This window comes from Phyllostomus hastatus, unplaced genomic scaffold, assembly GCF_019186645.2.
Source record: "Phyllostomus hastatus isolate PE091 unplaced genomic scaffold, TTU_PhHast_1.1 phas_scaffold_182, whole genome shotgun sequence".
NCBI classification, from domain to species: Eukaryota; Metazoa; Chordata; class Mammalia; order Chiroptera; family Phyllostomidae; genus Phyllostomus; species Phyllostomus hastatus.
This window is the reverse complement of record NW_025334013.1, coordinates 14284536-14300552: the sequence shown is the minus strand read 5'-3', so window position 1 is coordinate 14300552 and position 16017 is coordinate 14284536. Positions and strand designations below refer to the sequence as shown.

Here is a 16017-nt window from a genome sequence, read left to right as displayed (position 1 = left end):
GTCCTCCAAGGACCTGATGCCCCGCAGACTCGCCTCTACCCCGGGCTTCACCACAGACCCCTTTGTGTTTCTGCCCCCGCCCCGGAGGCACCACAGCCAGCGGCGCTGAGTTCCCTCATTGGCTCAACCGGTGGCTTTCCCGATTGGCTCCTGGTCGTTTAGCGTGGTACTGCTTTTCTTGTTCCTATTGGTCGCACAAGCTGCCTCTCAGGCCATTGCGCGAGGTGATTGCCTGGCCGCTCCAAGTCCCTGGAAGCAGTTCCGGGAAACCCCGCGTGCTGCCGGGATCGCATCTCTGTCCATGACGGGGGGAGGGGGTGGCGCGCGCGCCATTTCTAGTCGTTTTCAAAGCGCCTCGCGCTGATTCTCACGGGCCTGGTCACTGGCCCCTGCTCTTCCCTGGTGAGTCTCGCCCAGGCCCGTGGGGGGAGGGGCCGGGAGCCCCGATTCGACCCGACCCGCGCTCTGAGCCTGGTCCTCAGTTCGTTTTCTCATCCAGGCCCCGGGGTGGGGGTGGGGATGGGCTGGGGGCGGCTGCTGCTTCGTCCCGCCGCACTGTAGAAGGCCTAGCCTCGCCGAGGCGCCCCCTCACCCTTACTCCTTTCCCCCCGCCCCTCCCCGGCCCGCGCTCCGGTCTGCCGGGCGCTCTCCCCGCGGCCTGCTGCGGTTGGCAGTGCTTTTCCCGCCTCCGTCCGCCGCTCCACGCGGCTGGCCCCAGCCGGCGGCCTAAGGCGTCCGCAGCAGCCCCATCGCTTCTCCCTGCCTGAGCCGCCAGGCGTCCCGTCTCAGCCGGCGTAGCCACGAGTGGGATGTGCTGATCGTCGGGACTGGCGTGAGGGGGTGGGGTGGGCAGAGGGCGGGATGTAAACCCCGGGTTATTTGAGCCGTGAGAAAACTTTTGTGGGGAGCAGAAGACGAACGGCCGATGTGTGTGGGAAGCCTCCCTCCCCTCCCCCATTTTGCATGCTTCGAGCCGAGATTTGAAGGAAAAAATGACTACTAGAGGCCATGAAATTTAGGCTTCAAGCAGCGCCCGAGACACATAATTCTAAGAATGTCTTAAGCGCACTAAATTGGAAAGGCGATTAAAAAAAAAGAGATGGTAGTGAGCGTATTGTCAGCATTTAAAAAACTTACAGCCACGGGGTTCTTGAAAGGTCCCATCCTTTCACACTGCCTGAGATTTTTGCTGTCCTTAAGCCGAATTTATGTTTCATGAGTCAGTCGTAGGATGAGGGCTTGACACTCTTAAACCTTGAGATAACCGTTAGTTTTCATGTCGTTGGTTTTTTACAACTCGTCTCTTAATGTGAATAATTTGCAGAGTTGTTTAGAAATAGGAAGGGGGCTACTCTGATTTCCAAATCTCCCAGCAGCCCTTTTAAATCTTAATGAAATTTCTACTTTTTGCAAAAATGCTTAGTTCAAATGACTCCAGTCACATTAGTATATTTGCTGCATCAGAAATATGGTTTGGCTGTGTGGCATTGTGTTGAATTGACACGAGTTTTTAAGTCTCATGTGATCTAAAAGTTTTTTTTTAATGAGCACATTGTATTTGGCTTGAAGAAACGTTTTTCCTTGACCTGAACGTTTTATTTTTCTAGAATCTAGTTCTTTTACATTTTTTGTTTAAAACTTACAAGTAAAATTCAAATTCCGAATCAACTAGCAAAGAGCCTTTACAATATAATTGTCATAAATGTTTCTATCTTGTCCTTTATATGCAACTTGTCATTTTGCTTCACACATACTTTAAAAAACATACCACTTTGACGGATGTTCATTGAACTTTTCTGTCAAAAATTTGCTTTCTTTCTATGACTACTAGTTATTTCCAGCTGCAATACTGAAAGGGTCTTGTGATACTGACAACTTTTGACTTCTGATGGTCTTGTTATGGTCGTATTTTGGGGTGGTGGAAGCTTGGGAAAACAGATCTATATGCTCAGGAGACTTTGGACTTTAGGGTGCATCTTTATACAAATAGGTTGTACTAATCAGTAAACGTATTCACTGTAAGTAGTTTTTTTGACCAAAAGTGTGCAAGTTATGAATGTTAACCAAAACATTTACAGATTGCCAGTTCATCAGAATTTGAGGCTTGCCTTGAGAAACATTTATCAATCCAGAGCTTAACCACAGTCTGCGTGTGAATAGACATTAGTGGACTATCAAGTCTTAATGATTTGTAATCCCAAGAGGTCATGATACTATCTCATTTCAGGGTAACCTTTGCTGCATTTTCCTCTCTTCCTACTCTATTATCTCCTGACTCTCAGTTTTCCTCCCTTTTTCATTAACTTCAACTAAATATTAGTGAACTTCGAAATGAAAAGAAGTTGTTTTAAGTCAGAAAACTGCTCCTGGTGCATTTGCACAGTGTTTGATAAGCAGTCTGGAAGTGTGGTATCTTATGGGTTTTAGTGCTTTTTAAAGGAAACTTGTATTTTCTTTATAGGTGGCTAGGTATCTTGAGTCTCATCAAGAAAGTAGGCTTTTCTTGATCACCTTCATTCTTTTATTTCAGTATTTGTTGCAATGTCTTTATTCTGTTGCTGATTGTCTTCATTACATTGTAATTTCACCACAGACGAATGCACTTTAATTCTGTCTTTTGAGGAAGGATAGAGACTGGCCTTGTATGGTTTTACTATTTAATCTCTCTTCAGGGAGTTGGTTCATTTCAACATTACATACAGGTTGAACATGCAAAATGATTTGGGTAGGTTAATCTGAGACAGCTGATCTAAGTTTATCCTAATTAATGTTTGCTGAAACTATTTGGAAGAGGTTAGGTGTCCATTTTTCATTGTTTGGTTGTTTTTTGTTTTTTGCAGCTTTATTTTACTGATGTGAAAAATCCAATATATACTCATGATTTTTTTAAATGAAGCAACCTCAACTCTAGCTCACTTTTTATTTTATGTGAACTTAAAACAATCTTTTAACTTTTAAACTTAGTCATTTTTTCTTTTAAATCTGTGAATGGGAATAGCAAATTAATTTTAGAACAAAAAATAATGTCAAGTTGTGATTTTTTTTTTGTTTTGTTTTGTGTGAGGCGAAGAAAACCCAAACCACCAGTGTGTTGAACTAGAGACAACAGGACGTTTCTCACTCACTTATCTTGGATTTGAAGCAGAGTTAGGAAAATTTGAATGTTCTTAAACCTTGGTTAAGTGGACTGTGGGTGTTCATTATGTTTTTAAACTGAACTTTTAAAAATTGTATAAGAATTGAGTGCTGAAGGACTTTTTAGGATTTTCTGGTGATTTGTTGATATGCTCCTCAGGACACAACAGCTACTTTTGTTAATCAGCGATTCTACCTTAAGTAAATTCAAGCTTTTATTTAACCTAGTGTACATGAAGTTCCTTAAAGATCTAATGCTTCCATGTACATTTTTAATGGTTTTACAGGATTGTTACTGCAATTTTAGGTCAGATACATCACAAAAGGCATAAAATAATGATAGAGGTTATTAGCAGCATGTATACAAATTAGTTCAGCTAAATCATGCATTGTCCTACAAACTAGTTATTTTTGGCTTAATGTAATATAGCTCCTGAATTTTTTCCAGCAGCATAATAAAATGGCTAATCAGGTGAATGGTAATGCGGTACAGTTAAAAGAAGAGGAAGAACCAATGGATACTTCCAGTGTAACTCACACAGAACACTACAAGACACTGATAGAGGCAGGCCTCCCACAGAAGGTGGCAGAAAGACTTGATGAAATATTTCAGACAGGTATAATATGCATTTCTTGTTTCTGACTGGTTATGAAAGTGAGGGCGCAAACCACTTTAAATTTTATAGACTTTTTAAGGTTAAATAATACTTATTGTTTCTGATCTATGTAGAGCTGAATGTTTGTTACTTTCCCTTCATTGAAGGCATATTGGGTTTGACTTTGATACTCTTTTCTCATTATTTTGAAGCCTTCTTAGTGTTGAATATTCAGTCTTAGTTGTTCCAGAACAGTACATCAATTTGCTTTAGGTTTACCACCAATTAAAATGTGTGTTTCAGCATACCAAATTTTACTTTTTTCCTTAATCTAAATCAGTCATCATTTTTCTTTTTACTTTTCTACTTTTAGCTTCTTAAAGTGATTGTTAAATCAGCTTAGGTCTGATTAGGTGGCATAATAAGAGGACTGGTTAGACTGTATCATCTGAAATGATAATAAATGTTAGACTCCTTGAGAGTTTGTGCCTGTCTACTTTCTGTTAGACAGAAATCCACATCTCTCAGTAATATGGAAGTGTTTGGTTTGTAACAGCTGCTTTTTTTTTTTTTTTTAAATCTAGAAGTCCCATGGTTAAGCGCTTAAGCAAATTTGAACATCTTAATATGGTTGGTTGTAAGTGGTTTGAAGTTTAAAGAGGGAGAGATATATTTACCCTTAGGGATTGTTGTTCATAAATAAATGTGTCCTCCCCCTTTGGGACCATGGATGGAAACTTCCTCAGTGTTTTGTGGGCCTGTCTAGATTTTGGGAGAGAGAATTGAATTATTTCACAAACATGTCTTAAGTACCATAGTAACATATACTGATTATTTTGTCCTTAAAACTTTTTTTAACTTGAAAAACTCAGGATAATTTCAGATATTAAGATGACATCTAAATATGACTCCTGAGTGATGGTCCCATTTGAAAATCAGCCCTCAGGAACTTTGACATTCTGCCATAGAGAACTGGCAGTGATCTGCTTAGAGATGCTCTCTTGTAGAGTGTTTTTGTTATTGATAAAAGGCTGATGGTGTAAGCGTAGGGTTGGATTGATAGAATGGATTGATGGGTGTCCTGAGTTGTGGCTTTGGGTGGTGGTATGGAATATTCAAGTAAGAAAACTCCAGTTATTTAGACATGCTCATTTTGAGCTTTTAAAGCAGACCATGACAACATTTTTTAAAGGTAACTTTGCAAGTGGCATTACATTTATTTAAAATATATTTACTGTATGAAATAAAGTTCTTTTGGCTTTACCAAAATGGAGTCACTTTTGATGTTAGTTCATATGGACTTGGGGGTTTTAATGTGCCAAATATATCCATTTTACATAGGATCAATTCTGAAATTTATTTCTTATACATATATATGGAGATAAATATAACACTTAACAAACTTAAGTAATTATATTTTAAACTTAGTAGATGTTCTGTATGCAGTTAAATATACTACATATATGGAATGCAGTGTATATTTTCTGTATAGTTTACTTGTGAGTCCATAGTAAAGTCCTTAATGCCATTTGAAAAAAATTGCCATTCTTGACCAGTGTTGCAAATGCCACAGCATCTTTTAAATCTCAGCTTGACACTTCAGAAGAGTACAAAGTGCCTTAAAATATGACTTTCAGAATTGATTGATCAAGCTGCACCTGCATTTGTAGAAAAGTTTAAAATGCCTTTCCACATTCTGACTGCAGCAAAGTAGATGCTTCGATAAACAAATATGTTTCATGTTATCTTTGGTGCTAAGGAGGAAAAGCTGTTGACACTTTTTGGAGAGCAGAAAGAATTAATTTAGTAAAAATAGTTCTCTCTTTTTATCCCCCCACCTCTTGTGTGGTTAGCAACAACTACAACAGTCCATATAATTTTAAGGTTGATCCTTGGGAAATACAATGTGTTCTTACCAGTCTAACATGAATCAGAATTTGTTATATTAATGCTTAATCTGTAGTGCAGTGTGTACATCAGATTTAACTGCCAAGATTTAAACCTGTTGAGGAGTGGGAAATGGGGTTAGGATTTTTTATGTTTTCTTGTGGGATATGGGGGTTGAAATTCATGTTTATAGTTATTGACATTTTAGCTTTTATTTTCATATTTGTACTCTTGACCTGTCTATATAGTAGTTGTATATCTGTCTGTATGCAAATAGGTAGATGAAAATGTAGTTTGTTAGTGATAGTACTGAATGTAACTGTTCTTGATTAAACATTGATAGCACAGTGTGGACTATCCCTTTTGTTGCAATAATGTTACTCCTTTTCAATTTCATTTGTAGGATTGGTAGCTTATGTCGATCTTGATGAAAGAGCAATTGATGCTCTCAGGGAATTTAATGAAGAAGGAGCTCTATCTGTACTACAACAGTTCAAGGAAAGTGACTTATCACATGTTCAGGTAAGGCCATTACTCAGAAATGTCTTTGAACAACTAGTGACCTGAAATTAGTTTACTATTATTTTTTTCCTGTAGAGAAGTGGTATTTTTTGTTTGTGATTACCTCTACTTCTTTTAGAAAATTTAGTTTTAAGGAAAACGAAGATCTGTTATGGCAGAATTTTCAGAAACACAAATATAAAGTAAAAGTCTCCCCCATTCCTTGTTTGCAGTAAGTTACTTTCAAAACTTAAAATCCCCCCTGACCCGTGTGGTTCAGTTGGTTGAGTATCACCCTGTAAAGTGAAAGGTCGCTGGTTCAATTCCTGGTCATGGCACATGCCTGGGTTGTGGATTAGGTTCTGGGACAGGGCATGTATGAGAGGCAACCGTTAGATTTTTCTCTTTCACATTGGTATTTCTTTCCCTCTCTTTCTCCTTCCCTTCCCTCTCTCTAAAAAGAAAAAAAGCTTTTTAAAAAAAAAATTAAAATCAAAGTTTGCTAATTTTTAACTAGTTTCACATGTTTAAATTGCTCAGATTTTGGGGTCATTTGATTCTGTCTTAATTGTCTTGAAGGGAAGTAATGTAGGTGGGAGAAGTAGTTTCAGAACATGTGGCAACGATAGCCCGTATACGTTTAAATATCAACAAGTGGAAGACTGTCTTGCTGCTTTTTCCTCCATTCTCTGACACCACTCAGCATTGAGTAAATACATGAGTAAATGTTTTGTTAAAATTCTGATCTTCTGAAATTGAGTTTAATTATGTATTTGACCCTTCAACAATTCCTGGTAATTCTTTTTCATTGAATAACTTGCCTGTTCTAGAACAAAAGTGCATTTTTATGCGGAGTTATGAAGACCTACAGGCAAAGGGAGAAACAGGGGAGCAAGGTGCAAGAGTCTACAAAGGGACCCGATGAAGCAAAGATCAAGGTAAAACTTGACGTGGTAATGAAATCAAATTTAATCAAATGACATCAAACAGTTTTTATAGTTTCACTTTTTAAAATTAGTGTTTAGAAATGAAATAATTTAGGGAAAATTAGAAGAATTTTGGAGGCGAACATTTAATTCTATATTTGGTGAAAAAAACCCCAATTTAGACTTGCCCTCATTCCTTGTTCTTCAGGCTGTGAATGATATCTATTTATTGATGCTTCTTACAATAGTTTTTTTAATTGATCCAGTCATATCTCTTATTCATTTCTAAGCTCTTTGTTTTGTTTTTTCTCTTGGTAAAAAGTGTTTTTATAACTGCTTTGCTTTCTTTGAATTTTTATTTACTTCAGTTTATTTATGAATGGAGAATAGTAATAGTGTCTACCTCGAGTTGTGAGGATTAAAAGAATTAAGATACAGAGTGCTTAAAATAATGCCTGGAATGTAGCAAAAAGTGTGTAACTATGAACCATTATTGTTACTATTTAGGTAAATTTCTCTGAAAGGTAAATATAGGACATTTAGTGAAAGACTAGTGAACCTAATTTCTTAGTTAAAAGGACATTGATGCTTTGCTACAGTGATAGACTTTTCAATTTGAAATACTTTATTTAATATTGAAGTTGTTTGTACAGCTTTATGTAAATATGAAATATAAATGATAGTTTCTGCCATATAACTAGTTTATATAGAGCTCTTTTGTACATTTTCCCCTCATGTGTAAAACGACATAACCTCATTCTTATATTAAAAAAAATAAATATGTGAAAATTCTATTTGATGTAATGTGTGTGTTTTTTAAACTTACTGCTGTTCACTGAATAGGCCTGTTACTTTCCTAAAGCTATTTGCTCCTGATAAGATATATGCTATATATGTAATATGTGTATATTACATTATGTAAGTATCACACGTAAATATTTAAATGCATATAAATGTATATATTTTGTGTATTACATGTATTTTTATGTTTAAAAGTAGAGTCAAAGGTAAAGGAATGGAGGGTCTAAGGTAACTTTGGTATCCCAAGGTTCTTCCAAAGGTATTTTTGAAAACCACTGAACTTGGTGGTAGCTCAACTCCCTTGTTGCCCTGACATTGTATAATTTGAAAATCCTGAAGTGTCAGACTCCCTTTTAGGTAGATTGCATTTCTTTTTCTCCCTTCGTGTCTTCGTTCTCTAGGCCTTTCATATGAGCACAAACCTTTGAGGACAATGACGTTATCTTTTTTCCTGTAATTCCCCTTAATACCTAATCTAATATTGTGAGAAAGTTGGAAATGGGGAAATACGAGTTTTTTTGTGGGGGGTTTTTTGTTTGTTTTTTTGTTTTTTGGATCCTGAACATATTCATTTGGTAATTGCCAAATATTTTGAGTCTGCTGTATGAGAAATTGTCTGGTTCTTAAAAAGCTTATGGTTTAACAGGAGTACAAAATAAAAGGACCAAATAAAACAGGTCCAATTGTTTGAGTATAATAGAAGGAATAGGAAGATGTGAGAAATAGTAAATGAGGTAAGCTGCACGAGAGGTATAGGACTGTTGATTTTTTAATGATAGCAAACAGTTTATTTGAAAAGTATCACTGGTGGCTCTAAGTATGGTATGTAAAAGGAACAAGCAAAGAAACTGGTCTAACTGAAGGTAGAGGAGGTAGAAAATGAGGAACTGTGGTACGTAAGTATGAATTGGTAGCCTCAGATCAGCTTATGTTGAATTTTTAGTAATTCTTGCCTCTATTTTCTGTTCTCATAACAAAAATGTGGTATGTCTTTAGAGACTTAATTTGTCCACGACTTTTCCATTAAATGTATGGAAAGAAGTAAAATAAAGTGGGAGCAACATTTGAGAGGAACCAGTGTGAATTTCGATTTTTTTTTAACCTAATTATAAACTGCATGGCCTAAGAGATTGGGGTGCCTTTTAGAAAATATCAATGTACTGATTTGTGTGTAATATTTAATATCCAAGTATAAACAGATATGTGATTACTTTTAGGCCTTGCTTGAGAGGACTGGTTATACTCTGGATGTGACCACAGGACAGAGGAAGTATGGTGGTCCTCCGCCAGATAGTGTGTACTCTGGCACGCAACCTGGAATTGGAACAGAAGTAAGTGTCCTTCAGCTCTTTGCCAAAATCTTTCCAGTTTGTAGATCATTCTATCCATTGTGTGATTGGGAAAAATACTTGATTCTCTTCAAAGTTTCAGTTACTGCTTTTTGGATATCCATATGTATTTTGCTGCATCATAAGCAAAGATAATCATGTGACTGGTAGGTGCCCAAATACTTGGTAAAGGAATGTAGAATTCTTGGAACTGGTTGCTAAAACTATGCAAGTAGCAACACACCATTTTAGGTGCTTGAAGTGAGGTCATTAATTAATTAATTAATTAAAAAGATTTTATTTATGTAGTTCTGGCTGATTTAGCTCAGTGGATTGAACACAGCACAGGCCTTTGAACCAAAGGGTCGTCAGTTCGATTACTGGTCAGGGCACATGCCTAGGTTGCGGGCCAGGTCCCCAGTAGGGGGTGCTAGAGAGGCAACCACACATTGATGTTTCTCTCCCTCTCTTTCTCCCTCCCTCTCCTCTCAAAATAAATAACTAAAATATTTTTTAAAAAGAAACCTAAATTACTTAATATAATTATTGTTAGAGTTGGAATTGAGACTTTAAGTAATCTATGATCCTCATAGGAGCAGGTGTCCTCAAAACATAGTGTACAAGTGCCCTGGATGGTGTGGCTCAGTGAATTGAGTGCTGGCCTGCTAACTGAAGGGTCGCTGGTTCAATTCCCAGTCAGGGCACATGCCTGGGTTACAGGCCAGGTCCTCAATAGGCGCGCACAAGAGGCAACCACACATTGCTGTTTCTCTCCCTCCCTCCCTTCCCCTCTCTCTAAAAATAAATAAAAACAAACAAACAAAACAAACCATAGTGTACAAGTGAATAGTAATTGGCCTTTTTTCATTTTTGTTCTCCTGTTATCCCCTCCCTGCCTACCCTGTATCCTTTATCTTCATTGTTCTGCTTACATAGTGAAGTCTTTCAAATCTACATTTATATTTAAACAATAAGAAATAAAGTTCAACTTTTTTCTTACTTGGACTCCTACAGCATATATATTTTTCCTAATGTTTCTAAATTTTTTTCTTAGTACCAGGATTTTTTTCCTTACCTTAAACCCTCATATAAAATGATTAAAATGGAATTGTTCCTTTGTCTTTCCTTTGTTCCTGAGGCACCCTAGGACACCTCCAAGAGGGGGATAGTTTGAAAAGTCTGTAGTATACCATTCAGCATGTGATATCCATGTTTAGTATTTACCAATTATTACATGTATCTTAGTCTTACTTCTTCAACTAATTATAAAGTCCTTAGGAATAAAAATTAAATCTATATAGTACTGTTGTGTTCTTCACAACTCTCAAAACAGCTTAGTATAAATTTTATTGGGTTATGTATTTCATAATTATAGAAATGAACTTTTTTAGCCCATTAGATTAGTTTCATTAATGGAGACTTATTTTGTCTTTGCTTTATATAGATAAGGAAGGGGTTTCCTAGTACTCTTAAGATTTCACTGGAAGCATTTGAATAATAGGAAACTATTTTGAGTATCTAGTTAGAAACATAGTTGATATGATAATTAAAACATGTATCATCCTCTTATATTGCATTGCCTCTTTAGGAGAAAGATACATTTTTCTATATATTATATATTATTACATACAGCAAATATTGTTGTAGCAAAGTTCTTATATGAAATCACCAGCTTAAGCCACTCTTGTTAAGGAATTTGTTACAATAAAATTTGCAGTGTAAAGTTTTGGATTCCTCCCATAAATTTAAATTTTATAAGATTTGGCCTATACTTGTACAAAATTAAAGTTTTGGAAAGTTAGAAAAATAGATTTTTTTTTCAACTGACAGTATTCTATATTAGTTTCAGGCATACAGCAAGAAAAATAAGTTTTTAATATATTGGGTGGCCAGTAGATTTAATAAATTGGTTTTAATTGTTGTCATTTTTGATGCAGTGAGCTCTAATGCTTTTGTTCTTTTATGTTTCATTAGAGTCATTAAAACTTTTTAGCTCTTGCCCTGGCTGGGTAACTCAGTTGGTTAGAGTGTTGTCCTGATATGCCAAAGTTGTGGATTTGATCCCTGGTCAGGGCACGTATAAGAATCAACCACTGAATGCATAAATAAGTAGAACAACAAATTGATGTTTCTCACCCCCCACCCTCCAACTGCCATTCCTCTTTCTCTGAAATCAATGTTAAAAACATTTTAAACTCTTTTGTTTAAAAAGACTTCGTTTATTTATTTTTGGAAAAAGGGAGGGAGAAAGAAAGGGAGAGAAACATCAGTGTGTGGTTGCCTCTCACGTGCCCTCAACTGGGCACCTGGCCTGCAACCCAGGCATGTGCTCTGACTGGGAGTCAAACCAGTAACCCTTTGGTTCGCAGGCTGGCACTAAGTCCACTGAGCCACACCAGCCAGGGCTAAAAAATTTCAAGCTTTCGATTGAGGAAGTTGAAATTAGGGTCAGTGCCTGAGAGTGACAATGTTAAAAACTTAAGTTATGTGGATGAAAACTATGATATTTTATCTTTGGATAAAATCTACTGTAAATTAATCCTATAAATGAGCACTCATTAACAGATGCTGTTACTGAAAGAGAGACAGAGAAACGTTGATGTGAGAGAAAGATTTATTGGTTGCATCCCATATGCACTGAAACTGGAGATCAAACCCTCAACCTAGGTATGTGCTCTGACTGGGGATGGGACTGACAACCTTTCGTTGCACTAGGCGACTGCTTCAACCCATCTCGCCACCCAGCCAGAGCTAATTTGGTTTTGAATACTGCTTAGTTTTAGCCTTTTTAAATTCTTTTAATGTCCTAAGGTAAAGTGATCTTGAAACGAGGCCACTTCTTATTTCTCAGATAAATCTTTATTTATAGCCTGTTTCTTTATGGACCCCAGTGATTTATAATACTGGGTACCTTGTTGACCACAGATTTGTAGACGTTTCTTCTAAAATAAAGCTGCATTCTCTTAGAAAACATGTAAATTGGGCTTCTAACATTCAAATGAGTACAGTGAACTCATTCTGATGAATCCTTTCTGTAAAGTGATTATTCAGTCATTAAATTATTTTACTGAAAATACAGGTTTTTCACTTCAGGTATGCTTAGGAGGCAAACTTGTCTGGTTTGAAAAATCTAGGCACATGTGTTATAATAAGTGGTAGTATAATCTGACATTCAGCTTCCTCACTTAGTTGTGTATCAGATATATTAAATATTTTCATAGTGCCACTGCATGTACTCTTTCTTTGCTTTTGCATGTGCTTGTAATGGGTAGGGAGAAAATTTGGTTGGTGAATAATGTAATTATGAAGCACTATTGCATTATGGTAATAAAAATAATATAGAGCTGAATTTACTTCCCAGAATGGTTTTAAAATATTCTCAAATATAAAAATACCTTAACCAAAGTAGGCTAGAGAGCCTAGTCACATTAAAAATGCATGTCAGCCCTGGCTGGTGTGGCTCAGTGGATTGAGCACCAGCCTGCGAACCAGAAGGTTGCAGGTTCGATTCCTGGTCAGGGCACATCCCTGGGTTGTGGGCCAAGACCCCAGTTGGGGGTGTGTGAGAGGCAACTGATCAATGCTTTTCTTGCACATTAGCTGCCCCCTCTTTTTCCTCTCTCTAGAAATAAAATAAGTAAAAAATGCATTTCAAAATTAATATCAATTCTTGTATATTTCTTATCTCAGGATACCTTTTATCAGTAGCTTTTTTTAGTGCTATGCCCTGAAAAGATTTTAGAGTTGATATGTTTATTGAACGATGATGCATGTTGATATAGTGGAAGCTAGTGAGAAGTCAGACTCTGGATATTTATTGATGGGTTGGATGTAGGGATATGAGAGAAAGGAGCCAAGAATGACTTCAAGGCTTCTGACCTGAGTACCTGGAAGGATGGAGTGCCGTTTACTGAAATAAGGAAGGCTGTGTTGAAGAGCAGATTAGCAGGACTGAGAGGTAGCAGTAGGGCCATCCTGGACATGTTACGTGTTAGACATCTCAGACCTCCGAGTCTAGCTCTTGTGTGATCAGCTGCTTATATGAGTTTGGAATTCAGGGAAGAGTTTTGGCTGGAGATTGTAAATATGGGGAAACAAAAGCATCTATGTGGTGTTTAAAAACCATGAGTTTGGGTGCGGTCACCAAGGAAGTTAGTTGTGTGTAGCTTAGAGAAAAGGTCTAAGGTCTGAGACCTGAGCCCTTCAACATTCAGAGTTAGGGGAGATGAGGAACTAACAGAGGGGACTGAGAAGAGCAAGCCAAGTGACGTAAGAGAAAAACCAGGAGTGTGGTGTCTCAGAAGTCAAGTTAAGAAAGTTTTCACAGAAGGAATGATAGTTACATCAAACTTTCCAAGTAAGATGAGTATGTGAATTGATATTTGATTGTAGTTGACTTTGATAGGAATGGTGGTAAAAGTCAGATTTGGAGAACCTTCAAGAGAGTAGGAGATGAGGAATTTGAGATAGCAAGTAGATACCATTTTGTTTTGGGGGTTTTTTGGAGGAATTTTGCTATAGAGGGTAGCAGAGAAATAGGAAAATAGCTAGAAGGCATTTGTAGTCAAGATATACTGGTATTTTTGTTTAAATTTCAAGGGAGAAATTATACTTGTGCGGATGGAAATGATTTTGATACATGAAAGGGGAAATTGATCAAGTTGTTACTGGTCCATGTGCCCTTGAGGAGGAAAGAAGGGATGGGATCTGGTTAGTGTAGAAGTTAGCAGTGTGAGGTAGATGCTCACTCACGCATTCGTTCAAAGATGAGCAACCACTGTGTCTAGTGCGGGGAATAAAATAAAGAACAGGTTGTAAGCTCTCCACTGACATGCAGATTGAACCCTCTTGCTGTGGTGTCACTCCCAGATGAGGATATGGAGATTCACTGATTAAGAAACGTGATCGAGGTAGCTAAAATGCAGGTTTTGAACTCAATGTAATTTGAAACTCACTGTTGCGCCCTGTTAACCGGGCCAGTCAGCCTGTTTTTCTGTACAGTCCATTTTCTACCGAGTTACCAGAATATTCCTTTTAGAACATAGGTCATACCTAGTCACTTGTCTGCTCAAAATCCTGATATGTTTCCAGCACATCTGGAATAAAACTCAAACTCTTAACCCTGGTTTAACTTAGTCTGGATCCTGTTCTCTCTCTCAATACTGTCTCCTGCGTGGACATTGGGTCCCAGTCACTGGCTTCTTTGCTATGCTTCGACTATGGCAATTGTACTCTACCATCTTTTTGTACTTGTTCCCTCACTCTGGAATGTTCTCTCCTCAGAATTTTACTTGATTTTCTCTCCTAAGTCTGTTCAAATTTAGCCATCTTAGGGAGGCTCTCCTGATTTAAAATACATTCTCTTCCTCATCATTTTTACCACCTTTTCTTGCTTTTATTTTGTTAGCCTTTAATACCTAAAAATCATATTGTTTATATTTTTATTTTCATTGGTAATATAAGCTTCATGAACGCCTAGACCTTTGTTCACTGTATCTCTAGAACTTAGAAAAATACATGGCACATGAGTTCAAGGTACATGCATTTCTGTGTCTCATGAAAGGTTTATTGATTAGAGAAAGCCAGTTGTCTGTGTAGGTGAGGCATGAGTTAGAGCAACTTGAAGCTGATAGTTAAAAACATTAATTGGATATGAATGGGAATGAGATTCAAAGTATTTGAGATTTTTTTGTTTATAAAAATATTTCCTCAGTAAATTGTATCTTTATTATAGAATATGTAGAAAATATAACCAGGAAAAAGAATAAAATTAGAGCAGGTTTTCATGTATTGATAACTACTATTAGTATTATTCTGATAGTCATCCATATCTATACATACATATATATTCAACAGACAAAAGTTAGCACCGCTAGCCTTAGTGGTGATTTGAGATAAAATCAGGACAATCAAGAGGAAATTATTTTTTATTTTTACCTGAGCACATTGTTTTTTCTATTGCTCTTTGTTTTTGGAATGGGGGCGGGGGGAGAAAAACATTGATCAGTTGCCCTCTCTTCTGTGCCCCAATCCAGGATGGAATGGGCAACCTGAGTATGTACCTCATTGGTAATCAAACCTGTGACCTTTTGGTCTACAGGATGAAGTTCCAACCAACTGAGTCATATGGGCCAGGGCAGGAGGAAGTGATTAAAACTAGGCAGTTGGAGATACAGAATTCAGTTTGGGATGGGGATCTGGCAGATGACTGTAGAGTTGTAAGTTTGGGGGGTGGAGAAAATACAATGAAGAATAGTAGAGCCATTATTTTGGGTAGGTGGATAGAAGAATCACCATGGAAAGAATAGGAAAATAATTAAAGGTAAGAAGACCAGGTAAATAGAGGGTTCTGAAGACTTAAGAGGATTTTCAGAAGGTAGCATCACCACTGCTTATGCTGGTTGAGAAGGCAAGGACGATGAGACTGAAGAAAGAAAATCCGGTCATTAGAAGTTAATGACATTTGGGCATATGGTTTAGTGTTAGAGGAAGAAGTCAGTTTTAGAGAGTTAAGAGTATAGGTACCAAGGGTTTTTCAGAGTGGGTTTTCGTTAGAAAGATGGTTCTGTAGGGATACTATTCAGATGATGCCTTAAGTGTCTTATTTTTACTTTTCTGTAGCTGCACAGTACTAAGCATACAGATGTGTTGAAAAACAGCATGAGTAAAACAAAAGATGAGGCATATGTTCAAAGCACATGCCATGTTTCACTGTGTATAGTGCACACTTTTTAGCACCAATTTTTGAGGGAAAAATAAGGGTGTGCTGCATTATGCCTGGATATATAAGGATTACATGCCATGGGTATAACAATGGGTAGGATAATCCCGTGTATAATATGC

At 37.4% G+C, this 16017-nt stretch overlaps 1 protein-coding gene across 5 annotated transcripts in view; it reads left to right on the top strand.

Annotated features, from left to right (window-relative positions):
* The first annotated feature begins 263 nt into the window (after positions 1-263).
* Positions 264-16017, top strand: part of HNRNPR (heterogeneous nuclear ribonucleoprotein R) — a 31464-nt gene continuing 15710 nt past the window's right edge. For 2 of the 5 annotated variants that reach the window (XM_045858839.1, XM_045858837.1), the window contains exons 1-5: positions 264-402; positions 3587-3752; positions 6022-6140; positions 6950-7057; positions 9064-9177. In XM_045858839.1, the coding sequence (XP_045714795.1) occupies positions 3596-3752; positions 6022-6140; positions 6950-7057; positions 9064-9177 (498 nt within the window). In that variant the 5' untranslated portion in view covers positions 264-402; positions 3587-3595. Of the gene's footprint in view, positions 403-3583; positions 3753-6021; positions 6141-6949; positions 7058-9063; positions 9178-16017 lie in introns of all 5 variants that reach the window. The other 3 variants (XM_045858838.1, XM_045858840.1, XM_045858841.1) reach the window with 3 other exon arrangements.